This window comes from Hemiscyllium ocellatum, chromosome 3 (genome assembly GCF_020745735.1).
Source record: "Hemiscyllium ocellatum isolate sHemOce1 chromosome 3, sHemOce1.pat.X.cur, whole genome shotgun sequence".
Lineage (NCBI taxonomy): Eukaryota > Metazoa > Chordata > Chondrichthyes > Orectolobiformes > Hemiscylliidae > Hemiscyllium > Hemiscyllium ocellatum.
In genome coordinates, this window is record NC_083403.1 from 2,856,068 (window position 1) to 2,882,538 (window position 26,471).

Sequence of the window (26,471 nt, forward strand, 5' to 3'; positions counted from 1 at the left end):
GTTCTGTATCAGCGGCGTGTCCCCGGGAGTGAAGCGGTCAGTCCCAGCGTCCTCCGCCTCGTCCTCGTGCAGCAGCTTCAGCCGCAACCGCCGCAGACCCACGGTAACTGTATATAATATATAGGATATATATACATATATACACACCGGGGAGGGGGGTAACTGTATACACAACCGCCGCAGACCCACGGTAACTGTATATAATATATAGGATATATATACACACCGGGGAGGGGGGTAACTGTATACACAACCGCCGCAGACACACGGTAACTGTATATAATATATAGGATATATATACATACATATACACACCGGGGAGGGGGGTAACTGTATACACAACCGCCGCAGACCCACGGTAACTGTATATAATATATAGGATATATATACATATATACACACCGGGGAGGGGGGTAACTGTATACACAACCGCCGCAGACCCACGGTAACTGTATATAATATATAGGATATATATACATATATACACACCGGGGAGGGGGGTAACTGTATACACAACCGCCGCAGACCCACGGTAACTGTATATAATATATAGGATATATATACATATATACACACCAGGGAGGGGGGTAACTGTATACACAACCGCCGCAGACCCACGGTAACTGTATATAATATATAGGATATATATACATATATACACACCGGGGAGGGGGGTAACTGTATACACAACCGCCGCAGACCCACGGTAACTGTATATAATATATAGGATATATATACATATATACACACCAGGGAGGGGGGTAACTGTATACACAACCGCCGCAGACACACGGTAACTGTATATAATATATAGGATATATATACACACCGGGGAGGGGGGTAACTGTATACACAACCGCCGCAGACCCACGGTAACTGTATATAATATATAGGATATATATACATATATACACACCGGGGAGGGGGGTAACTGTATACACAACCGCCGCAGACCCACGGTAACTGTATATAATATATAGGATATATATACATATATACACACCAGGGAGGGGGGTAACTGTATACACAACCGCCGCAGACACACGGTAACTGTATATAATATATAGGATATATATACACACCGGGGAGGGGGGTAACTGTATACACAACCGCCGCAGACCCACGGTAACTGTATATAATATATAGGATATATATACATATATACACACCGGGGAGGGGGGTAACTGTATACACAACCGCCGCAGACCCACGGTAACTGTATATAATATATAGGATATATATACATATATACACACCGGGGAGGGGGTAACTGTATACACAACCGCCGCAGACACACGGTAACTATATAATATATAGGATATATATACATATATACACACCGGGGAGGGGGGTAACTGTATACACAACCGCCGCAGACCCACGGTAACTGTATATAATATATAGGATATATATACATATATACACACCGGGGAGGGGGGTAACTGTATACACAACCGCCGCAGACACACGGTAACTGTATATAATATATAGGATATATATACATATATACACACCAGGGAGGGGGGTAACTGTATACACAACCGCCGCAGACACACGGTAACTGTATATAATATATAGGATATATATACACACCGGGGAGGGGGGTAACTGTATACACAACCGCCGCAGACCCACGGTAACTGTATATAATATATAGGATATATATACATATATACACACCGGGGAGGGGGGTAACTGTATACACAACCGCCGCAGACACACGGTAACTGTATATAATATATAGGATATATACACACCGGGGAGGGGGGTAACTGTATACACAACCGCCGCAGACACACAGTAACTGTGTATAATATATAGGATATATATACATACATATACACACCGGGGGGGTAACTATACACAACCGCCGCAGACACACGGTAACTGTATATAATATATAGGATATATACACACCGGGAGGGGGGTAACTGTATACACAACCGCCGCAGACACACGGTAACTGTATATAATATATAGGATATATATACATACATATACACACCGGGGAGGGGGTAACTGTATACACAACCGGCGCAGACACACGGTAACTGTATATAATATATAGGATATATACACACCGGGGAGGGGGGTAACTGTATACACAACCGCCGCAGACCCACGGTAACTGTATATAATATATAGGATATATATACATATATACACACCCGCCGCAGACAGACTGTAACTGTATATAATATATAGGATATATATACACACACACACCCCGGGGAGGGGGGTAACTGTATACACAACTGCCGCAGACACACGGTAACTGTATATAATAGATAGGGTATATATACATATACACACACCGGGGAGGGGGGTAACTGTATGCACAACCGCCGCAGACACACGGTAACTGTATATAATATATAGGATATATATAATATATATACACACCGGGGAGGGGGGGTAACTGTATATACAACCGCCGCAGACACATGGTAATAATATATAAATATATACTATATATACATACACACCGGGGAGGGGGGAACTGTATATACAACCGCTGCAGACACAGTAAATATATAATATATATGGGGGTAACGTAACTGTATATATACACACCGGGGAGGGGGGTAACTGTATATACAACCATCGCAGACACACGGTAATTATATATAATATATACATGGGGGGGTAACTATACATACACACCGGAGAGGGGGTAAACTATATACACACACCAGGGAGGGGGTAACTGTATATACACACTGGGGAGGGAGGGGGGAAACTGTGTGTACACACGGCCGGGGAGGGGGGGGGGGGAACTGTGTATACACACGGCCGGGGAGGGGGGGGGGGAACTGTGTATACACACGGCCGGGGAGGGGGGGGGGTAACTGTGTATATACGCGGCCGGGGGGGGGGGGGTAACTGTGTATACACACGGCCGGGGAGGGGGGGGGGGGAACTGTGTATACACACGGCCGGGGAGGGGGGGGGGGGGAACTGTGTATACACACGGCCGGGGAGGGGGGGGGGGAACTGTGTATACACACGGCCGGGGAGGGGGGGGGGGGAACTGTGTATACACACGGCCGGGGAGGGGGGGGGGAACTGTGTATACACACGGCCGGGGAGGGGGGGGGTAACTGTGTATATACGCGGCCGGGGGGGGGGGGGTAACTGTGTATACACACGGCCGGGGAGGGGGGGGGGTAACTGTGTATACACACGGCCGGGGAGGGGGGTGGGTGGTAACTGTGTATACACACGGCCGGGGAGGGGGGGGGTAAACTGTGTGTACACACGGCCGGGGGGGGGGGTAAACTGTGTATACATGCGGCCGGCAGACACAGGGTAATTATAAATATATACATGTATACACACACACACCGGTGACTGTATATACACAACCGGCAGAGAGACGGTATATATACACACACAGAGCTGGGGGGGTGGGGGTAACTACCCCGGGGGGGGGGGGGGGGGCGGTGAGGCGGGCCGGACCGGTGCTGGCGGAGCGGCCTGTGTACCATCCCCATTAAACCGTGTGATTAGATTAGATTAGATTACTTACAGTGTGGAAACAGGCCCTTCGGCTCAACAAGTCCACACCGACCCACCGAAGCGCAACCCACCCGTACCCCTACATTTACCCCATACCTAACACTATGGGACACATCTTTGGGCTGTGGGAGGAAACCGGAGCACCCGGAGGAAACCCACGCAGACACGGGGAGAACATGCAAACTCCACACAGTCAGTCGCCTGAGTCGGGAATTGAACCCAGGTCTCAGGCGCTGTGAGGCAGCAGTGCTAACCACTGTGTGCGGCACGGACAGGCGGCTATTACTGTCCGCGCTCATGTTCCCGGTAAATACCCAGTCTCTCCAACCCCACAGTGAGGGGGCAGGCTATTCACCACCCCCCCCCCTCCCCTCCCCGGGGAGGCGGTGCGGTGCGGGAGCTCCCTCAGACACCGATTGGGGGGGGGGGGGGGGGAGAGTGTCTGTCCTGTGCTGTCCACAATGATCCGGGATGAGGATCTGAGGGAGCACAACGTCATCGCAGACATACCCGGGTGGGGGGATCAGCACTGTTCATACAAGGTCACACCCCCCCCCCCCCCGGGTTATACTGACATATACTCAGGGGCAGTGGGGTACTGGCCTTTTCCCGGGGGGGGGGGGGGGGGGGAGGGGGCGGCCGGTAGCCCAGCGGCAACTCCTCACCACTATCCGGAGAGGTGAGGGGCCTGGGCCTGGGCCTGCTGTGTTCTGGGGGATGTGAGGGGCGCAGCGGCTCCTCTCCCTGGGGTGCGGGCTGATTCATTACTATAGGTCCCCCCGGGAGGGGGTTGGGGGGCGTTTCCTACCCACCATGTGCTGAAGGCGCCGCCATTTTGTAGCGGAAGCGGAAGTGCCATCGGCGTCTCGCTTCCGGCATCATTGACGTTTTCCTGAACGGGATTCGGTCTTAAAGTAACTGACCCTTCCCCCCCCCCCCCCCCCCCCCCCCCCCCCCCAACCCCGTTCTCCATACAGACAAGTTAGAACAGCTTCTTCATAGATCATGTCAATGTGATTAACAACTGGCTACTAACTCCCGTTTACCGTCTCTATCTAATTTTACTGATCCTCTTATATCTGTCACCATTGTAGTCAGAAATGTTTAATTTAGGGGGTTGTTCAGTGGGATTTTACTGTGTTTATCATGTGGAAACAGACAGTTTTGCTGCTGTCAAAGTGTACCCATTCTACAGATCTAGGATTGGTTTCAGCTGACCTGTCCTTGCACTGCAGTCTGACTAGTATTTCCTTCCTAGTTAACTTTAATTTTCACAGATTTTGAAAGTTGGAAAATGCTCTCAGTTCACTTAGTTACAAAATAACTCAGTCGAATTTCGAACAGACTCTGGAGCATACAGATTAACTACAGATCCACAGAGGTTTAGCAGAAGTACTGGGAGACAATATCGAATGGAATGTTTTGAGTGGTGTTTTCTGTTTTTCCCAGATGCCTGAAGAGATTCGCCCCAGTGGTGACGATGAGGTGGAAACCTTTGCCTTTCAGGCTGAGATTGCTCAGCTTATGTCCCTGATCATCAATACCTTCTATTCTAACAAAGAAATCTTCCTCCGAGAGCTCATCTCAAATGCTTCTGATGTGAGTTTCTTCATGTGCTTGCTGTTTCCTGTTCTGAATTCCTGACAGAATGTCTTTGTCCTAGGAAGGAGGCTTTTTATCCCATTGTGTCCTTGCCATTCTCTTCAGCACCATGTTGCTCTACAATTGTCTTTCCCTCCAAATGATATGTAATTTCCTTTTGAAAGTTATTAGTGAATCTCCCTACACTATGCTTGAAGTGCATTCCAAACACTAATCTTGGATGCGTGTTGCTACGTGTTATGTCTGACTCATCAGTGTCTTACCACATTTTCTGTCTCCATGTATAAGCATGCAACTATGAAGCTCTGATGCCTTTGGCTGTTATATTGTATTAGCTACTTTCCAGTTCTTAGAAATGGCTTGCGTTTTAGATCAGAGTAATGTACTTCATTTTAACCCCCTTCATGGGTTGCTTTCAAGCTGTCATTACAAGCTGACTTCTACTTTGTTGGGTTAATTAATTAATGTTGTCTTTATTCTTTCACTTCTGTTCAACTTCAATAGTCGTTATGGTGAGGCGATGATGTAGTGGTAATACCTTTAGACTCTAGCAATCCTGAAGCCCTGACTAATACTCCGGAGATGCACCTTTGAATCCCACCATGACAGAAAGATAGCTTGAATTCAGTAAAATATGGAATTAAAAGTTGGCTTATTGGTATCCATGTAACAATTTGATTACTGTAAAATCCAACCTGGTTTAGACGTATCCGTTAAGGAAGGAAATCTGCCATCTTTACTTGATCTGGCCTATGTGTAGTTCCCTATTAACTGTCCCCTGAAATGAAATGAACAAGCAAGTCACTCAGATCAGGCTGCTACAAAGTCTGAAAGGAATGAAACCAGACAGACCACCTGACATCAGTTTTGGTGTTGGAAACAGTTGCAAACAGCCTGATGTAGTCCCAATTCCAAATTATGCATGTCCCATATGTTCCTATCACTGTTCCCACCCTCTCAGATGCCAGTTTTCCACAAATTTCATTCACCTGATAACTAAGGCTGAAGACGTTGAATTTTGCAAGGCTATGACAACATTGTGGCGATAGGTGTAGGCTGTTCTGCCCATTGACAAGATTCCAGCACTATTCTAATCTTGACTCTGATCTCCAGCATCTGCAATCCTCACTTTTGCCTATTCAGCCCATTGAACCTGTTCTTCATTCAACACAACTGTGATTCTACTCACACTATCCCCATAACCCTGTATGCCTTTGGTAATCAAAACATTTACCATCCTGTACTTTAGACAGAATGGATTTTGACTGTTCTCTGGAGTAGAGATTTCCTAAGATTCACCACCCTCTAATTTTTTTTTAAAGAAAACACACCCATTTTGGATCGAAAGAAAAAGCATCTGCACTGAAAGTTTTAGAGAGATCACCTTTCTTTCTGTGACCTTCTGGAGAATACATGCCCAGTTTGCCCAACCTCTCATTGTATAATGGTCCTGTCAGTTTGGGAACAAGGCTATCAAGCCTTAGTTGCGCTCGTTCAGTGGCAGTAGTATATTTCCTGAGCTAACAATCCAAAATGGCATATAATTGTGTTGGTGTGATTAAGTCTTACCTGCCGTTTGTACAACTCGGAATAAATGATGTCTTAGCCAGCGATGCTAACATCCTGATAATAAGCTTTTTTTGTAAAATGGTGCAGTCTAACCAAACTCCAATACAGTGGAAATAAGGCTTCACTCCAGGGCTTGAAACCTCATGGAATAAAGGCTAATGTTCTGGTAGTCTTGCTCATAACTTGACTGTTCTGTCTTTCAGTTTGATCATTATCAAACTCGTAATTTTTTTTCTTCCTGATACCCTTTGATCTCTCTAGTCCGAGAAACTGTATCTGACTCCTTAAAAAGCAATCAATATTTTGACTTCAACTGCCAACTCTGGCAGAGAATTCCACAGGCACACCACTCTGGTTGAAGAAATTTATCCTCATTGTCGTTCTGAATGGCCTACCCCATACCCTGAGACTGTGATCCCTGGCCCGGGCTTGCTGTTCAAGTTGTCACCACAAGAAATGTGTTGCCAGTCTAGTCCCTTTAGAATTTTACGTGTTCCTGTGTAATTTCCCCTTTATTCCTCTCAATTCCAGTGAATATATTCAATTGAATTTATAGTCACATGTACCGAGGCACAGTGACCCGATCCAGTCTCTCTTCACAGTCCTGCCTTCTGTTGGCTTGGTTTTCTCTCTCTAGCGTCCATTTGTTCTCTGAAAAATGCCATTTTATCCCTCTGCACTATTCACCAATCGACATGTCAGATTTAACCTTGAGTTTGGCATTCTGTCCTCTACGCTTGGTAGGCTCAAGCATATCCCAAATTGATGACTCATTCGCAATTATCTCTCCACTATTTGTATAATTGACAGTCCTTCCCTGATTCCAGATCTGTGTCCACTCTCTTTGTAAAACTACTGTTGAGGTAGCCTTTAGATTGGATCTTGGAAATTCTGTCCCAAAAGTACTTGACCCTCAACATTTCAAAGGCTGCCTCAGAGTTTAGAGGAGTTGGCTCTTTTGATGTAGAAGTATTGGCAAATATATGTAACTTGCCACCTGATGTCAGTAGCCACTTTGGCCTGATGTCCATTGTTTAGTTTTGATACCTGATTTATGGTTGCATTTTAATCCATAGGCACTGGATAAGATCCGATATGAAAGCTTGACTGATCCTTCGAAACTGGAGAGTGGCAAAGATCTGAAGATTGAAATCATCCCCAATCAGCGTGACCATACCCTTACCATCATTGACACTGGGATTGGAATGACAAAGGCTGACCTGATCAACAACTTGGGCACCATTGCCAAGTCTGGCACCAAGGCCTTCATGGAAGCTCTGCAGGCTGGGGCAGATATTTCAATGATTGGCCAGTTTGGTGTTGGCTTCTATTCTGCCTACCTGGTTGCTGAGAAGGTTACTGTCCTTACTAAGCACAACGATGATGAGGCATATGCCTGGGAATCATCAGCTGGTGGCTCCTTTACAGTCAAAACATATACTGGTAAGTCATGACTGAGGAGCCTAATGACCACTGCTGTTCACAGGGAGTGCAGGCAAGGTTATTCTCTATTGGGAATTGAGATATAGCCTGCAACTCTGAAAGGAAGCAAGATTGAGTTGGTCCCTGTCAAAACAGCTGTTGGTCAGCCTTCAGTCACAGCGTAATACAACATGGAAATAAGCCCTTTGGTCCAAACTGGTCCGCGCTGACCATGGTACCCACACAGCTAGTTCCAGTGCTAGCATTTAGTCCATATCCCTCTTAAACCCTTCCCGTCTATGCAGCTGTCCAGATGTTTTTAAAATGTTGCTATTGTACCTGCCTCAACCACGTTTTGTGGCAGCCCATTTTGTGTACAGAACCACTCTCTGCGTGAAGAGGTTGCCCCTCAGGTCCTTCCTAAATATATCCCCTCTTGGCTTAAACCTATGCCCTCTAGTTTGCAATTCCCCATCCCTGGAGAAAAAGACTATACACATTCATCCTATCTATGGTTTTATACACCTCGCTAAGGCTGCCCCTCATTGTCCTATCTTGGCCAACCTCTCCCTATAACTCAGGGCTGCTACTCCTGGCAATACCCTCGTAAATCTTCTTTGCACTCTTTCCAGTTTAACTAAATCCTTCCTGTAGCGGGTGAAAAATAAGGACTGCAGATGCTGGGGATCCGAGTCGAGACTGTGACGCTGGAAAAGCACAGCAGGTCAGGCAGCATCCGAGGAGCAGGAGAATCGACATTTTGGGCATATGCCCTTCATCGGGAAGGGCTTATGTCCGAAACATCAGTGTACCTGCTCCTCGGATGCTCCCTGACCTGCTGTGCTTTTCCAGTGTCACAGTCTTGACTATAACAGGGTGACCAAAGCTATATGCGATAGTCCAATGTGGCCTTACCAGTGACTTATACAACTGTAAAATGATGTCCCAACACCGAAACTCGATGCTTGGACCGATAAAGGGCAGTATGCAAAATGCCGCCTTCACCGCCTTGTCTACCTGTGACGCTGCTTTCAATGATCTGTGTACTTGCATTCCTCCCTCTGTTCCAAAACACCCGTCAAGACCTTGTTATATGTGTCCTCCCTTGGTTTGCCTTTCCAAAGTACAACATTGTACACTTACCTGGACTGAATTGCATTTGTCAGTCCTCAGTCCATGTGCCCATCTGATCAAGATCTCTCTAATTTTTGATCCTTCTGCGTTATCAGTGATACCTCCTAATTTGGTATCATTCCCGAGCTTACTAATCATGCCTTGTCCATTCCCATCCAGATCATTGATGTAAATAACAAATACCAAAGGGCCCACCATCTGACCCCTGTGGCACACCACTAGTCACAGGCCTCCACTCCGAGAAACTACCTTCAGCCATCATTCTCTGCTTCCTACCATCGAGCCAATTGTGAATCCAGTTAGCTAGCTCTCCCTGGATCCCATGCAACCTAACGTTTATGACCAGTCTGCCATGTGTGACCTTGGCAATGGCATTAAAGTCCATACAGACAAACACCCACTACCTACTATTGTCTATTCTCTTGGTTACCTCTTTGTAAAACTCTAAAAGATGCTGTGGAAGCCAAGATGGAGGATGGGAAAAAATTTCTGGCTGTAACAGCTTTTTTTTTGAGGTATTTTAGGTGCTGGAGGTGATTTTCTCTAATTCCAGGAGCAGCAATTCTTTTATATGTCGTCACATTGTTTTGGAACTTTGGGGGAAAAACAGTCAAAACAACAGCAGTTTTAAAAGGGAGAAGAGCAGATAAATGAAGCACATGGTGAGGTCATTGCAGGGGAGAGAGAACCTGTACAGTTACTTGCCTTTGATGTTTGGAATAGTGTATTGCTGGACATCGGAATGCAGCTGGGAAAATTATCAAACAGTGAAGTTATTGCGATTTTTGAGGATGTAACAAAGATGATTGATGAGGGCAGAGCGGTAGATGTGATCTATGTGGACTTCAGAAAGGCGTTCGACAAGGTTCCCCATGAGAGACTGATTAGCAAGGTTAGATCTCATGTAATACAGGGAGAACTAGCCATTTGGATACAGAACTGGCTCAAAGGTGGTGGTGGAGGGTTGTGTTTCAGACTGGGGGCCAGTGACCAGTGGAGTGCCACAAGGATCGGTGCTGGGTCGTCTATTTTTTGTCATTTACATAAATGATTTGGATGTGAGCATAAGAGGTACAGTTAGTAAGTTTGCAGATGACACCTAAGTTGAAGGTGTAGTGGACAGCAAAGAGGGTTACCTCAGATTACAACAGGATCTGGACCAGATGGGCCAATGGGCTGAGAAGTGGCAGATGGAGTTGAATTCAGATAAATGTGAGGTGCTGCATTTTGGGAAAGCAAATCTTAGCAGGACTTATACACTTAATGGTAAGGTCCTAGGGAGTGTTGCTGAACAAAGAGACCTGTGAGTGCAGGTTCATAGCTCCTTGAAAGTGGAGTCGCAGGTAGATAGGATAGTGAAGAAGGCGTTTGGTATGCTTTCCTTTATTGGTCAGAGTATTGAGTACAGGAGTTGGGAGGTCATTTTGTGGCTGTACAGGACATTGGTTAGGCCACTGTTGGAATATTACATGTAATTCTGGACCCCTTCTTTTCGGAAAGATGTTGTGAAACTTGAAAGGGTCAGAAAAGATTTACAAAGATGTTTCCAGGGTTGGAGGGTTTGAGCTACAGGGAGAGGCTGAGCAGGCTGGGGCTGTTTTCCCTGGAGCATCAGAGGCTGAGGGGTGACCTTAGAGGTTTACAAAATTATGAGGGACATGGATAGGATAAATAGACACAGTCTTTTCCCCTGGGGTTGGGGAATCCAGAACTAGGGGGCATAGGTTTAGGGTGAGGGGGAAAGATATAAAAGAGACCTAAGGGGCAACTTTTTCACACAGAGGGTGGTACGTGTATGGAATGAGCTGCCAGACGAAGTGGTGGAGGCTGGTACAATTGCAACATTTAAGAGGCATATGGATGGGATATATGAATAGGAAGGGTTTGGAGGGATATGGGCCGGGTGCTGGCAGGTGGGACTAGATTGGGTTGGGCTATCTGGTCGGCATGGACGGATTGGATCGAAGGGTCTGTTTCCATGCTGTACATCTCTGACTCTATTTGTTAGACATGCCTTCCTGCACACAAATCCATGCTGACTATCCAAATGTTGGTTGCCTCGTCCCTCCGTATCCTCTCCAACAATTTACTTGCCACTGATGTCAGGCTCACTGGTTTGTAGTTCCCTGGTTTGTCTTTGTTACCTTTATTAAATAATGGAACAATGTGAGCCATCCTCCACTGTTTGGGAACTTCACCAGTGCTAAAGATGAAGTAAAAATCTCTGTAAGGGCCTCTACAATTTATTCCCTCGCCTCCCACAACATTTGACGATGGACTTAATCAGACCCGGGGATTTATCCACCTTCATGTTCTTTAAGGCTGCCAAACACATCCTCTCTGGTAATATGTATGTGGTCCAAAACATCCTCACTTGTTTCCCTTATTTCCTTAGCATCCGTGATTCTTTCCTCGGTAAACACTGAGGAGAAATATTAAAAATCCTCCCTGTCTCCTGTGCCTCCACGCATAGATGGCCATGTTGATCTTTATGGGGACTATTCTCTCCCTAGCCACCCTTTTACACTTAATATAGCTATAGAACACCTTGGGATTTAACCTTGTCTACTGGATCCATCTCTCATCCTCTTTTTCTTCTTCTGAATTCCCTCTTGAGTGTGCTCCTACACTTAGTATTCTATGGATTCACTTGAGCCCAATAGCTTAATCCCAACGTATACTTTTTCCTGATCAGAGCCTCATTGGTTATAGGAGAGCTTCTCTGTTCTGCTTGACATTGGAGCTGGGCCATAATTTATTCTGTTTTGCCCAACTGTCCACGCTAGACAATGACTGGAGTCTTATTGCAGTGCAAGAATCGATGCTTTGGGGTAAAAGCAAAAGGGTGTCTGACCTTAAATTAGGTGTAAGGTTTTTTAAACTGTCCCTTTTTGTCAGCTTGGCTCATTAATAACATTGCATTGAATGTTCAGAATATATAATCTGCATATGACCATAAGAAATAGAACCAGAAGTAAACTATTTCCTTTCTTCCTTCCCAAACAATAGAACTGTTACTGATATATTTTAGCTGTACATTTGCTGCCTGCTCCTGATATCCTTTAATTCCCTGGGAGATCAAAATCTGTTGTTCCTGGTTTTTAATATCCTCCATAATGGAGAACTCCCTGGGGATACATATTCTCAATCTTGTGTGAAGAGTTGATATTGGTGTTATGCAGCTGCGCTTGTAGTGTGGTGGTTCTGATAAAAAAAACACTACTTTATCTATAGCACTTTGTTGAATGAGTTGAAAGGTTTTGGTGGATGTAAAAATGTTCAGCTCTGCACTGCGTAAAGCTGGATTTTGACGTTTGTTTTGAAATCTCAGGTGTGCTGTGGATTGATGGAGTGAGAACTTAGATTCAAGGCAAGCAGCAAGTAGTAAAAATCTGGATTTTTAGGTAGCCTGTGATGAAAGAGTAAATCTTCTTAAACAAAAAAGAAATGCTGGAGCTCAGTTTACAGACCTTGGCTTGATGGGTGCAGGATTTGAAAACCACTGCTCCAGCATGTCACGTGTTACTGTCCAGTTGAAATCCTTTTGATCTTTTGCATTTTCCTTTAGCCTTTGTTCTGTACTGGTGCTGTTCAAGTTTACAGAAAACATTGCTCTCTTAAATCTTAATTTATTCTTTGTGCATTTAGTAAATACAGTTCTTATGGTGGTTCAACACAGCAAGTTCAACTGAAACTTTTAAACAATTAAAACACTACAAGTTAACAAAATCCATTTTAAATTCCAGCAAATAGAATGTATTACTTCCTGATTCCCACTGCCTGATCAGTGGTACAGCACCAGTTCCAAGAGTAGAAGGACTGATTGTGGGCTCTTGCCCAGGGCTCATTTGGTCCTGTCTGCTTGCTTTCTTTTTAATGTATATTCCCAGAAAGTTTTGCCTTCGTTTTAAGGCATCAACCCTTACATTGGAACAGTAAACGCAGATTTGAGTGTTTGGAATGGGAGAGGAAGAAGCTAAATTGTCAGCAAATTTCCAGGCAATGACTGCATGGATCATTGTGGCATTGAGCAAACTGATCCTAACTGCTAATTGTTAGTGGTGTGTTCAGGACAAAAAAATCCATGTGTACTTCCAAGGACCACAGTTCAGCACAGCTGTTACTGAAGAATGCTAAACCATGTAATGGAGCACTGGATCAGCTTTTTTACTGACAGTAAGTATTGCAGTTAAAGCTAGACGTTGTCACTTGTCTACATCCTGCTGTTTGTATTTTAAGGATCTATTAATGAAGTGATAGATTAGAAACTTGCTTAATGTGTGAAGGAGTGCACAGTTCACTTGGCAAAAGTCACTTATTCCACGCACTGCAGTCCTGATGTGATGTAAGTATTTTGTGCTGGCTGCAGAGAAAACATCGAAATCTCTCCCTACTGAGTTAGGACATCTAGTTGAATGACACTAAGAAGGTAGAAACCATGTGTCCAGATTTTTGCTGTTAGTTGAATTGTGGGAAATGGAATGGCTGATTGCAATAATTTTGAATTTCATTCATTAGCTGTGAAGTGGAAGAGTCTAATGTTGAAGATAACTGGAAAATATATTTCTAAACATGACTAGGACCATCTGAGAAAATCCAGCTATGGGTCTTGCAGTGTGAAGTTGCAGATTGATTTTGTTTTTTATCTGTACAATTTAGAAGCTTTTTTGATTTCCCAGTGTAAGACTTCTGTAGCATGTCACTGAGAAAGTTTATTATCATGGTCTGTGTGTTGCATGTTGCTGTTTTTTGAGTTCTTGGAGTCTCTCGTTGAAGTAGTCTTCCAGACTCTTGTCATGAAATTGTCCTGTGTTTCTATTGGAGTTTAAAAGTGTATAATCTCCAGCCAATCCTGCAATGCTTTGGAATTGGAGACTCCATTGGACAAGGGATTGAATGGCAACTGTGTTCTCTGATTTTGGGGACGTTGTATTCCTTTTCCAGTTGGAGATGTTGAAAGCTGGGCTGGAATGAAGTCTTCCTGGTAAACACCTTGTAGGCTGCAGTTAGGAATAGAATGGTCTGAATTAATTAGCATGCCTTATTATTTCTGAAATTAAATCTTGGTGCTTGAAGCTGCAAAAATCTCTAAAGCTGTAGCAGAACAGAACACTGTGATATTTTCTTGCACATTTACATTATCTAAATACATACCAGACCCCAAGATAGTACAGGTTCGTCAGAGAGGATAGGCTACTGAGTACTTAGTATATTGTACATTGAGATTTAGTGGAAGTTTTTAGTCTGGAGACACTGGAGAAAGTTAAAGAAACTCCTGGAGATGGCAGACCATTGTAAAAAGGTTAGTATTAGGATGTGTTTGACTGCAGTGTTTAGTTTTATTGACATTTGTACTGAAGAAGCTGCAATCTCCTGCAAAGCCTGGACAACATTCAAGCTTGGGCTTCAGCATCCAGTTGTACTTGTGCCTAGCAATGACCATCTTCAGTGAATATCCCGTTAACATTGGGGGGGGCTCACCATTGGTCAGAAACCTCACCTGGCCAATCCAGGAGAACAAACCTAATCCTTCAGTTGTGCTGTCATTTTAAACTAAGATGGTCAGACAATGTCACCTAATCAATTAAAGAGCAGTAGTGCACATATAGAGGTTTCATTTCAGAAGCCAATCTTGGGCATGCTAGAAAATAGCACAGTAGAGGACAGGAACAGGCCCTTGGGCCATCATGTCTGAGCCAACCATATTCTGTTCTACATTAATCCCATTCGTCTGCACATTGGCTGTATCCCTTTATTTCCTGCCTGTTCGATTGTCTATCTAAATACTTGTTAAACTTTGCTATCGTATCTGCTTCTACCATCTACTGGTAGTATGTTCCAGGCACCTACCATCCCTCTGCATTTAAAAAAAAAATGCCTTGCACATCTCCTTTAAACCTATCCCCTCAAATATTTGACACTTCCAGTCCAGAAAAGGTTGATTAGATGCTCTATCCATGCTTCTATCAGGTTGTCCTTCAGCCTTTGAGGCTCTAGTGAAAACAGTCCACATTAGTCCAACCTCTCATTATAGTTCCAACCTCTCCGTTCCAGGAAGCATCCTGATAAACCTTTTTTGCAATCTGTCCAGTCTCTACATTCTTCCTATAGTGTGGCAACCAGCGCTGCACACAGTACGCCAAATGTGTCTGAACTCAAAACATTTCACCCAGTGCACCCTGGCACTGCTTTCTGGTGTTTTCTGTTTTACTTCACCAAGAACAATTGTACATTGGGAAATTACTCTTCAAAAGTTAGATTCGAACCAGCAAATCTAAGGACTTTCAGCCATTTTCTCTGAAAGTGAGCCAAGTTTGGGATGTGGTTGTTTGAGACAGTAAAGAGGGTTTGTAGCTGTATAGACTTAAGTAGTGAGTAAAACATGAACCTCACCTTGAGATCTTGGTAGCCTGGGTATTCAGGAATGCTGGGCATAGGGTACATGCTGATGCTGTTGGATCGCCGCCTTGCTGAACTTCTCTGTGAGTATGTCGAAACAGGCCCTTTGTCTGTGCCACTCATGCTGAAAGCTCCTGTCCCTTGTAGCTCGTGTCTTGATCATTGCTGCACTCAGCCTTGCCTTATATTGAAGATTTGTGGCAGGCACATGGTCATGCTACTGAGGAGCAGGTGCCCTGGCATGATAAAACCTGCTTGATAATGGGATTAACTGCTGCCATTTCATTTGATTAGTAGATTTGACTGGGATAAAATTCTTAATCCTTTCAAGGCTTCCTGGCAAGCAGGGGTTTCATTAAGTAAATGTCAGTTGGTCTGACGCTGAATAGATCAGAATAGGCTATCCATAGTGGGATTAACTCTATCTGCTGTCTCGAGTCCAAACATGGGCTGGAAAATTTCAAATATATATCAAACTGATACTGGCTGAGATTCAAATTCTCATGGAGATACACTCGACTGTTCATTTGCTCAGACTGTAACTCACTAAGATTTTCTTTTTTCTCTGTACTCCATACTCACTGGGGTTGGCAGGTTGTAGGTAGATTTACGCTATTGATGTATTGCTACTGGCAGTGCAGCTGTTGTGTTTTCCACTGTATAATCGCATAGTGTTTAATGCTGTTACTTTGCAGCAAGCTTCTCTAACTGCTGCTGTCATAATTTAGCAGCTTTGAATCAGATCAGAAATGAGGCTGTTGCTGGTCCACACGCTTTCTCCTTTCACGTGGCATGTTCCTGTTGGCTTTTACGTTGGCAATAAGAAGTTTTGCAATCAACTTGTATGCTGTTGCACTTTTCAGCCCATCGGTTTAAAGTGTGATGGAGCAGGAAAATCGATGTTTCGGGCAAAAGCCCTCCCTTCCTGATGAAGAGTTTTTGCTCGAAACATCCGTTTTCTTGCTCCTTGGATGCTGCCTGATCGGCTGTGCTTTTCCAGCACCACACTCTTGGCTTACAACTTTGAAGTGGTTAAGTCAGCCAGTAGATGACTGCCTTCCCTTAATCAAGGCATGCCTTGAATCCTGTTATTATTTCTCTGCTGTAGTTTTTTTAATACTTCAGTCATTCTGGAAAACTATGCACTCCCTAATGAAATGTCAGTGTTCGTTGTTAGTAACTATTAGAAAAAACAAGAAATTGGGGTTTGGTATATTGAATTTATACTATGTTTCTATCTGTCAGTTATTGCACATGGGAACACGTAATGTAATATTGATGGTACTGGTTTATCCTTTGACCAGCACTGTGTTTGCCGATCTCAGCAATAACTATCTCCAGGTGGCACGGTGGCTCAGTGGGTAGCACTGCTGCCTCACAGCACCAGGTACCCAGGTTCAATTCCAGCCTCGGGCGTTGTCTGTGTGGAGTTTGTACATGTCTGCGTGGGTTTGCTCCGGTTCCCTCCCACAGTCCAAAGATGTGCAGTTTAAGTGAATTGGCATGCTTAATTGTCTGTAGTGTTCAGGGATGTGTGGGTTGGGGTGCGTCAGTCAGGTTAAATGTAGGTGAATGGCTCTGGGTGGGTTACTCGTCAGAGGATCATTGTGGACTTGTTGGGCCACAGAGCCTGTTTACATGCTGTAGGGATTCTGTGGAGCGCTCAGTATTTGACTGAACCTATCCCTGGATGTTGGAGTGACTTTTATCTCCTAACTGATGTTGCAGAGAGCAGTGTTTCACAGCCAGTCACCTGGATTCCTTCTCAATCAGTCAGGGTTAAGGTGGGTGCTTTTGCTAAATAGGTTATGCTGGCATTGCTAGTAATGACAGTAGAGTGGCTGTGTCCTATTCCTTTTTAACATTAGATAATCATAAAATTATCACTCTTAGAACAGGCTGTTTAGGGAGCTTTATTTCTGGTTATTAATCCTTTTTATATTCTTGCCTCCAGGCAAGGGTGATGGGGACAACTCTATTGATACAATCAGTCGTGGCACAAAGGTAGTCCTGCATTTGAAGGAAGATCAAACTGAGTATCTGGAGGAAAAGAGGATCAAGGAGATTGTGAAGAAACATTCTCAGTTCATTGGTTATCCCATCACACTCTTTGTAAGTACTGAAATGCCGATTCTACTCTTTATTTAAATAATGCTTGTTTTTACAAAAGATGATGAAGTTGATGTTGCTTTGCACTGTCCCTAACGATGACTTATTCTGAGGACCCAAGAAGCTGGATTATATGGTGCAGCCTCGAGACATTGCTGACTGTGAACACCTTTCTCACCAAACTAATGAGCTCATGATGATGACTGTAGGTTGCATTTTGCTTTGCCCTGTTAAATGATGACAAATTGATGGAGCTTTCATACCCTTATACACAGCAGACTAACCTTTTGAGGGTTTTGTTTTTCTCTACCAATTGTGCTCAGGTTTGTTGCAAAGTGTAAACTAGGGATTGAGGCAAGTGGAAGTGGCATTAAAGTGTTCAGTTTGTGGCAGTATGGTGGGATCTTCAATATCTTCTAACTGTCCTTGAAGTGGGAGGAATCCTTTCTGGTTGTAACAGATATAGATTTTGCCTGGATGAGTGTTGCTTGTAGGTTTTTGGAAAAGAAATTGGTGGCACTGTTGAAGTGATCCAATGATTTTTGTTTTCTTCAGGTTGAGAAGGAACGGGAAAAGGAGATCAGTGATGAGGAAGACACAGAGGAAAAGTCTGAGAAAGAGGAAGGTGCAGATATGGAGGAAGGAGAGAAGCCCAAAATTGAAGATGTCGGGTCTGATGAGGAAGAAGACGCTGAAAAGAAGGACAAGAAGAAGACTAAGAAGATCAAAGAGAAGTATATAGATCAGGAGGAACTGAACAAAACAAAGCCCATTTGGACCCGTAATCCCGATGATATTACACAGGAGGAGTATGGCGAGTTTTACAAGAGCCTCACTAATGACTGGGAGGACCATCTTGCTGTAAAGGTGAGTTTGTTAATGGTCACTTCTACCAGGTGTGAGGTATATTGTGAAAACCAGCCAGCTAATAAAAGCAAGGTGGAGAATGTTTTAGTACTCTCCTATGTAACTTTCACCCTGGGCCCAGTTTTCTTCACTCTTGTGTTCATTTCCCAGGAGCTGAAGCTTTAGTTTCAGAATGAATGTTGCACTCATAATCAAATGATCTCATTTCCTTCATTGGCACCTTCCAGCCTGTGACCTCTGTCCCCTGCAGCTCCCCCTTCAAGTCCCACATGCTGTTCCCTCAAAATCCATTCCATAGAACATCTGACCATTCCTAAATCCCTGGGAATTGTTCGGTAATTATTTGCCATTCAATAAAATAGAGAAGATTGAGATTTAATCTGATTTTTTTTCTCCTCTTTAGCATTTCTCTGTAGAGGGCCAGTTGGAATTCCGTGCTCTCTTGTTCATTCCCAGGCGTGCCCCCTTTGATCTCTTTGAGAACAAGAAGAAGAAGAACAACATCAAACTCTATGTCCGCAGAGTCTTCATCATGGACAGCTGTGAGGAGCTGATCCCAGAATACCTCAGTGAGTGTCTGTTAATAAGCATGGATTTGGGGTTTTTGAGGTGACCATTCTTTTTGCTGCATACAGTCCATTAGGCTGTTACATAGACAGTTGGGAAAATACTTCCTTTCTTGGGTTTTCCTGTTTACTCATCTGTAGCTGCGTTTTAAAAAAAATTTCAGCTTCATTGGAATTTGGGGTTTCTAGATTGCACATGTATACTTCCAGTGCAGTGTATAGGCTTATTCTGTCATACAATCAAACTGCAGTTTGTTAGAGGGGTATGGCTTTAGCCCAGTACTCTGCTTTTGTTATTGTGTCCTGTATGAAGTGATCATTTGTGAATAAGCTCTTGAAATGCCATAGCACACAAAACCACAGACCGAGTGCTGGAAAATGTGCTGAGAATACATGCTTGATGACTGGCATAGAGATAGTGGGCCAAATGGCCTTTTCTTTTTAAATACTGTAGTAATTCTGGCTGTAATATCCTGAGATCCTTTAGCTGAGCTTTCACTTAGAGATTTAGATTTCCGTTTACAATGTATCAGTTCAGGTAGTGTTAGTAATTGTCCTGGGGCAATGTTTGTGCTGAGTTTTGCCTTGGTACTCAAATCTTGCCTTTTCTCCATCATCCTGCCGCGCTTATTTCTATTTTGATAAATCACCAGTGTTCTCTTGAATGCCTGTCTCCATTGAAAAGCCCTTTTGTGATGCAGTGGTAGTGTCCCTACCCCTGAGCTGACAGGTCCAGGTTCAAGACCTACCTGCTCCACATGTGTACTAACTCTGAACAGGATTGATTTAGAAACAAAGGTTAAACTAAATCATTTTTGTTTTGAAGCTGCCTCTACCACACTTCCAGGCAGTGCATTCTAGACCCATAGCATTTGCTGTGTGAAAGTGGCATGACTGATCTAGCGTGTCTCCTTTTTCTCAGACCCTTTTAATTTCCCATTTATTTCTTTAACTTAGACTTTGTTCGTGGTGTGGTGGACTCGGAGGACCTGCCCCTGAATATTTCCCGAGAGATGCTGCAACAGAGTAAAATCCTGAAGGTCATACGCAAGAATATTGTCAAGAAGTGCATGGAGTTGTTCTCTGAGCTGGCAGAGGACAAGGAGAACTACAAGAAATTTTATGAGCAGTTCTCAAAGAACCTGAAGGTAAGGATAATGACAGGAAGAAACTGCTGAATGTGTAGTAGTGAAGCCTTGACAGGAATACTGTTGGACTGCCTAGGTTGTTTCTCAGGATTTTCCGGAGATGTAAACTAATACGAGCTTTGGAAATTTATTAGAAAGTGACTTGATGGCCAGGTCCTGTTACATGTAGATAGTAAAATGCATTCCCAGTAAAATTGCTGCCACATTGTTCCATTAATGTGAGACTGTTACTGTTCCAGCTAGAGTGAGGCCAATTGGACCTCATAACCTGAATTTCCTGATTGGGGCTGGACCCGATTAATACTCAGGGAGCCCTGTCTGGCATGTAAATGGAGTATCAGAGATACTGACACTCATGGGCCTGACCGAGGTGGTACGAGGGTTGCTTACAGGGTAATTTGTTGATGGATCCTGGGCTCTGTGGATTTATTTCCGTAGTCCTGCACATAAACATTGTTATGAGCCTGTGGACTAATGTAAATGTGCCCTCCACCTGCAATTGAGTGCTGTGTTTTCATTTCAAAAGCACAAAGGCCCTAACTGTATGGGTCTGTCTGACCTGGTCAATGGAATGGGATTGAGGAATCTTGATCTCATGACCCTGCTGCATTGAGAAGGATCGATATGCCCCAGAGAGCTAGTGTATCACTACATGTGACACTAAAGAAAGCCAGTAGATGTGGATTTAGATTAATCTTTTCAGTAGATTAGATTAGATTAGACTTACAGTGTGGAAACAGGCCCTTCGGCCCAACAAGTCCACACCGACCCGCCGAAGCGAAACCCACCCATACCCCTACATTTACCCCTTACCTAACACTACGGGCAATTTAGCATGGCCAATTCACCTGACCCGCACATCTTTGGACTGTGGGAGGAAACCGGAGCACCCGGAGTAAACCCACGCTGACACGGGGAGAACGTGCAAACTCCACACAGTCAGTCGCCTGAGTCGGGAACTGAACCCGGGTCTCAGGCGCTGTGAGGCAGCAGTGCTAACCACTGTGCCACCGTGCCGCCCAGTACTTTGTTGTAAAAAGTTTTGCCTCTGAGCTTTGGCACCAGAACTGCTCCGGTTGGATGTACTTCACTTGAAGTGTGCTGGGAACATTGTCCTGGCAAATTGAATAACTGAAATTGAAAAGAGGGCTTTTAAAGGGGCGGGTGGGGGGATGTGTAAGCTTCCAAAACAAGAGGATATGGCGAACATTGCAGGGCTGCTATTTTTAAAGTAATGATATCCAGAGTGGAGCTGTTTTTAAACCACAAATAGAGAGTCAGAGGGGAGGAAAAAGGACAAAAATACTAAGTAAATGGCCCAACAGCTGTTTTGTGGGTCAGAATATATTGGTTAATAATAAGGGCATGTGAATATTGTATATGAATCAAAAGTGACTTTAATCATAGAATCCCCACAGTGCAGATCAATGTAGTCATTGGCAAAATCAAATTAGTAGAGGTAGTCATGAAGTACTAGCCATACCACATTCAGGACAGTTCTCCTTCATCAGGTGATTGTGGACAATAACATTATAAGACACAGAATTTATAGAAAATTTTGCTATAAATTGTCTTACAATCTTATTCTCTACAACCACCTGATGAAGGAGCAGCGCTCCGAAAGCTAGTGCTTCCAAATAATCCTGTTGGACTATAACCTGATGTTGTGTGATTTTTCACTAAAAATACTAAATAATTAAGGGGCAAAAGGCACGGAAGAAATAGCTATCATTTAGGAATCGAGGGTTATGAGGGAAAGGCGGGGAGTTGAAAATGATCAGATCAGCCATGGTCTCATTGGCAGAACAGATTCAATGGACTCTTGCTCCTCCAGCTTATAGTCTGTGCTTTGTAGTCTGGCTGAGGGTTTAAAAGCTTCTCATTTCTTGCTTACAGCTTGGTATCCATGAGGACTCTCAGAATCGCAAGAAGCTGTCTGAACTGCTGCGTTACCACACCTCACAGTGTGGAGATGAGCTCACCGCATTGGCAGACTATGTATCCCGCATGAAAGAAAACCAGAAATGTATCTACTATATAACTGGTGAGTTGTGATTTTTGTGAGATCTAACTGGGTATTCACAGCTCGTTTGGTTGGAGGCTGCATTCATTTCTAACTATATTATTGTAAAATAATTCCACTGCCTGTGAGTGGTCAGTTTTGGTTTAATTGTAATGTCTCTAGGAGCTGATCATATCACTTTTTTACTCCCCTCTGGTTTCTGCTGGATGTGATGCTAACAGCCAGTGAGAAACTATATAAAGTATAAGCAGGCAGGGAAAGAGTTGTGAGACAAGAGGTTCTGCTGAACATGACTCAGATCAGATAAGAACTTGCAGTTAATAATGGGGTGCTGGAGGCAAAGGTAATGGGTTAACAAGGTAGAAAAGCAATCATTATGTAGAGCCATTTAACAATATTGGAAGCGTTCAGTATGTAAGGTCAGTTTAACAAGGGGAAAAGTATTCATTATGTGAAGCCAGTTAAGGTTAAGAACGTTCATTGTGTAACAACAGATGGCTTAATCTTTACTGTTGACACTCGCTGATTGTAACAGTCACCCAATCAATATGTATGTTGCCTTATCTGGGTGCTCCACTCTAAGTGACTATATAATTCATTACGGAACTGTTGTTCAAGAGAAGACTAAGAACTTGTGTCCCTGTGCACGTGGGCGATTGTTCTGTCTCCCTGCATATGAAGGAGGTGAAATTATACAGTGTTTCTGAGCGTTTTGCTTTGACTGATGAGGGAAATGGGACGACAGTATTGGCAGTTTTCAGTATCTTGAGGCATGCTGATAATATTAGTCCTTGGCTGGAGTGTGATGGAGAATGACACCAGTCCCTGTACCAGCTGTGGTAATTCAGTTCATTCCTTGCCTTGCCCCACACCAAAGTGGTGCCACTTTAGACTGTTCAACCAGGATCTCACTTGGACAGGTTCCTGTGGTCCTTTATGGACTGGGGCTAATCACTGATGATCAAAGCAGTATTTTGAGCTTTTTTTACTGTGACAGTATTCTGGTTAATTTTTACTACCACTCTACTGTTGTCCTCTTTTAATGAAACCTGCATTTTTAACATATTCCAAACACTTCACAGTAGTGTTGTAAAGCAGAGCCTCTTAATGGGATACTAGTACAGGAAGTTGAGAGCTTGGATAGAAAGGTTTGTTTGTATTTTAAAGGAGTATTTTGAACAAGATGTCTTTGGAGACTTGGGGAGGAAATCCCAGAGTTTGTAGCCCCAAGCAACTGAGGGTGTGCTGGAAGCCAAGGGCTACGGGGTGGAACAGCATTCAAAATGAAGAGTGCAGAGCTTTGAAAATGAGCTCAAGTATTTGATCAAGATGACCATGAGTAAATCAATGTGTGCGGGGACAAAGGGTGAACAGCACATGGGCTGCAAGCTTCTGGGTGGTAATATTTATTGTGTGTGTGTGTGTGTGTGTACACACACACTAAATATAAAATCTCCAAAGTTTGCAAAGATACAAAGCTCGGGGTGAACATTGAGGAGGATGCAGAGATGTCTCAGTGAGATTTGGACAGGCTGAGGGAGTGGGGAAATACTTGGCAGATGCAGTGTAATGTGGATCAATGTGAGGTGAGGGTCAGGAAGGCAGATGATGATCTGAATGGGGACAGATTGGGAAAGGGACTGGGGCAATGGCACCTGGGTGTCCTTGTACCCCAGTCTCTGAAAGTCAGCGTGCAGGTACAGCAGGCGGTGAGGAAGGGAAATGGGATGTGGGCCTTCATAGTGAGAGGGTTCGAGTCCAGGAGCAGGGAGGTCTTGCTGCAATTATACAGGGCCTTGGGGAGACCACACCTGGAGTATTGTGGACAGGTTTGGTCTCCTTATCTGAGGAAGGATGTTCTGTCTTTACCAAACTGATAACTGCTGTATGAAGACAGACGGAATCATTTAGGACTACATTCACTAGAATTTAGAAGGAAGGGGAATCTCATAGAAACCTGTAAAATTCTAACAACGCTGTACAGGACAAGTGCAGGAAGAATGTTTCCAATGTCAGGAGTTTAGAATAAGGGGATAAAGTTTTAAGCGAAAGCATTTAAGACTGAGCAAAAACTCCTTTGCCCAGTGTGGTGAACCTGTGGAATTTAGTAAAACAGCAGTAAAGTATAGTTGTTGGGGTTAAAGGGAGAAAGCAGAAACATGGGTGTTCACAGCAGTCAATGTTCCAGGTTCCAGGGTTAGGACTGAGCTATGTCACTGTGGCTCTTGACTATAACTTGGTGAGCAATTCCATCCCCATATGAGTAAACAAGCCTTCCATTGTTTCCTTCTCTTTAGGTGAGAGCAAAGACCAAGTAGCTAACTCTGCCTTTGTGGAGCGTGTGAGGAAGCGAGGCTTTGAGGTGGTTTACATGACTGAGCCTATCGACGAATATTGTGTGCAGCAGCTAAAGGAGTTTGATGGTAAGCAGCTTGTGTCTGTCACAAAGGAGGGCCTGGAACTGCCTGAGGATGAGGAGGAGAAGAAGAAGCGGGAGGAAGACCGGGCCAAGTTTGAAAACCTGTGCAAACTCATGAAGGAGATCCTGGACAAGAAGGTGGAGAAGGTAAGGTTTCCTGCTGCAGTAGCATCTGGGCATAAGTTTCTTTGACTCCTCCTCTGTGCCATGTACTGCTGGCTTCTTCTGTCTAAGGTTGTTGCCAGTAAAAATCTCACTTCTGGAGGTACCCTGATTTAATTCCTGGTCCAGTGTTAGCTGATCTAATCTGTGTAGAAGTTGTGATGGGATGATTTATTTGGGAGAGGGAATTGGCCCTAGGCCTTATTGCTGAGTAACTGCTGGAGCTGGTTATTAACACTATCTGGGGCTGTCTCACCCAGGTAACCTGAACCGGGGGGGGCGGGGGAGCTGGGTTATGAATAGACCAGTTCTTCAGCAAAATGGAGACCCTTGGGGATTGTTCAGGGGGCTGGAGGGGGATACTTACAGATCATTTAGAAATCAGGTTGAATTGAAGGGACATGTCTGCTTCTCTCCTTGTGTCCAGGTGATTGTTTCCAACAGGCTTGTGTCCTCCCCATGCTGTATTGTGACCAGCACCTATGGCTGGACTGCAAACATGGAGAGGATCATGAAGGCCCAGGCTCTGCGAGACAATTCAACCATGGGTTACATGATGGCCAAGAAGCATTTGGAAATCAACCCTGACCACCCAATTGTGAGCACCCTGAGGCAGAAGGCTGAGGCAGACAAGAATGATAAAGCTGTGAAGGACCTGGTGATCCTGCTGTTTGAGACTGCACTGTTATCCTCTGGATTCTCACTGGATGATCCTCAAACACACTCAAACCGAATCTACCGAATGATCAAGCTGGGTCTCGGTAAGTGGCTGTGAGCAAGGGGATTGAATCAGTTTACCACCATGGTAACTGTGGTTCATGCAAGACTGTTCTAATCTCCATTGCAGCTCCCCAGTAATCATTTTGATAAATTTATGCTGGTGTATCTCTGTGCAGTGAGATACTTAGCTGTGACTAGCCTGGCTTGTGCGACAAGCTGATTTCAACTGGGGTGCTCCTGAGTAGTTCTCCCAAGAATTGAGTCTGCTTCAGTGCTGTGTTGCCCTGCACAAGTTTCCCCCAATGTAACTTTCTCATAAAGCAGTGAGTGCGTTCAAATGGTGGTGTTCTCTGTTTTGGAGTAACATACACTGGTATTTAGGCTGATGGCTTTTGATATGTTTGCAAAGATGTTAAATTGTGTGTTTGTTTTGAAAGGCATTGATGATGATGAGGGGACTGTGGAAGAGACCAGCCCACAAGCTGTGGAAGAAATCCCACCTCTTGAGGGGGATGAGGATGCATCCCGCATGGAGGAAGTGGACTGAAGCTGCTCCTTTGCTTTGCTGTATTTGTCCTTGGTGTATTCAATTTGGACTGCTGTATTTAATTTGGACTGTTATGCAGAGTGTGTAAAGTAATTATCTAATTGGATCCATATAGATTGGGCTTGGTTCCTTTTGGAGGGGTGAGCCTTGCACTACAGCTGTTAGCAGATGTTACATCCTTTTTTTATTTTAAAATGCATGTAATTTTTATTTTTACAGCTAAATGCTGTAAAATAAAATCTAAAACCACTGGTGCAAGTGAGAA

General features: G+C 44.2%; 1 protein-coding gene across 3 annotated transcripts; it reads left to right on the forward strand.

Moving 5' to 3' along the window:
• Positions 1-26,471, forward strand: LOC132830173 (heat shock protein HSP 90-beta). Of its 3 annotated transcripts, none has more exons than XM_060847716.1 (11): positions 1-103; positions 4,969-5,118; positions 7,767-8,133; positions 17,600-17,757; positions 18,310-18,621; positions 19,025-19,190; positions 20,145-20,335; positions 22,232-22,379; positions 24,656-24,924; positions 25,367-25,700; positions 26,097-26,471. In XM_060847716.1, exons 2-11 carry the CDS (start codon positions 4,969-4,971, stop codon positions 26,204-26,206), a joined length of 2,205 nt encoding a protein of 734 aa, XP_060703699.1. In that variant the 5' UTR covers positions 1-103; the 3' UTR covers positions 26,207-26,471. The 3 variants fall into 3 exon arrangements, with proteins under 3 accessions (XP_060703699.1, XP_060703700.1, XP_060703701.1); XM_060847717.1 differs by lacking the exon at positions 1-103 and adding an exon at positions 2,098-2,124; XM_060847718.1 differs by lacking the exon at positions 1-103 and adding an exon at positions 4,405-4,433.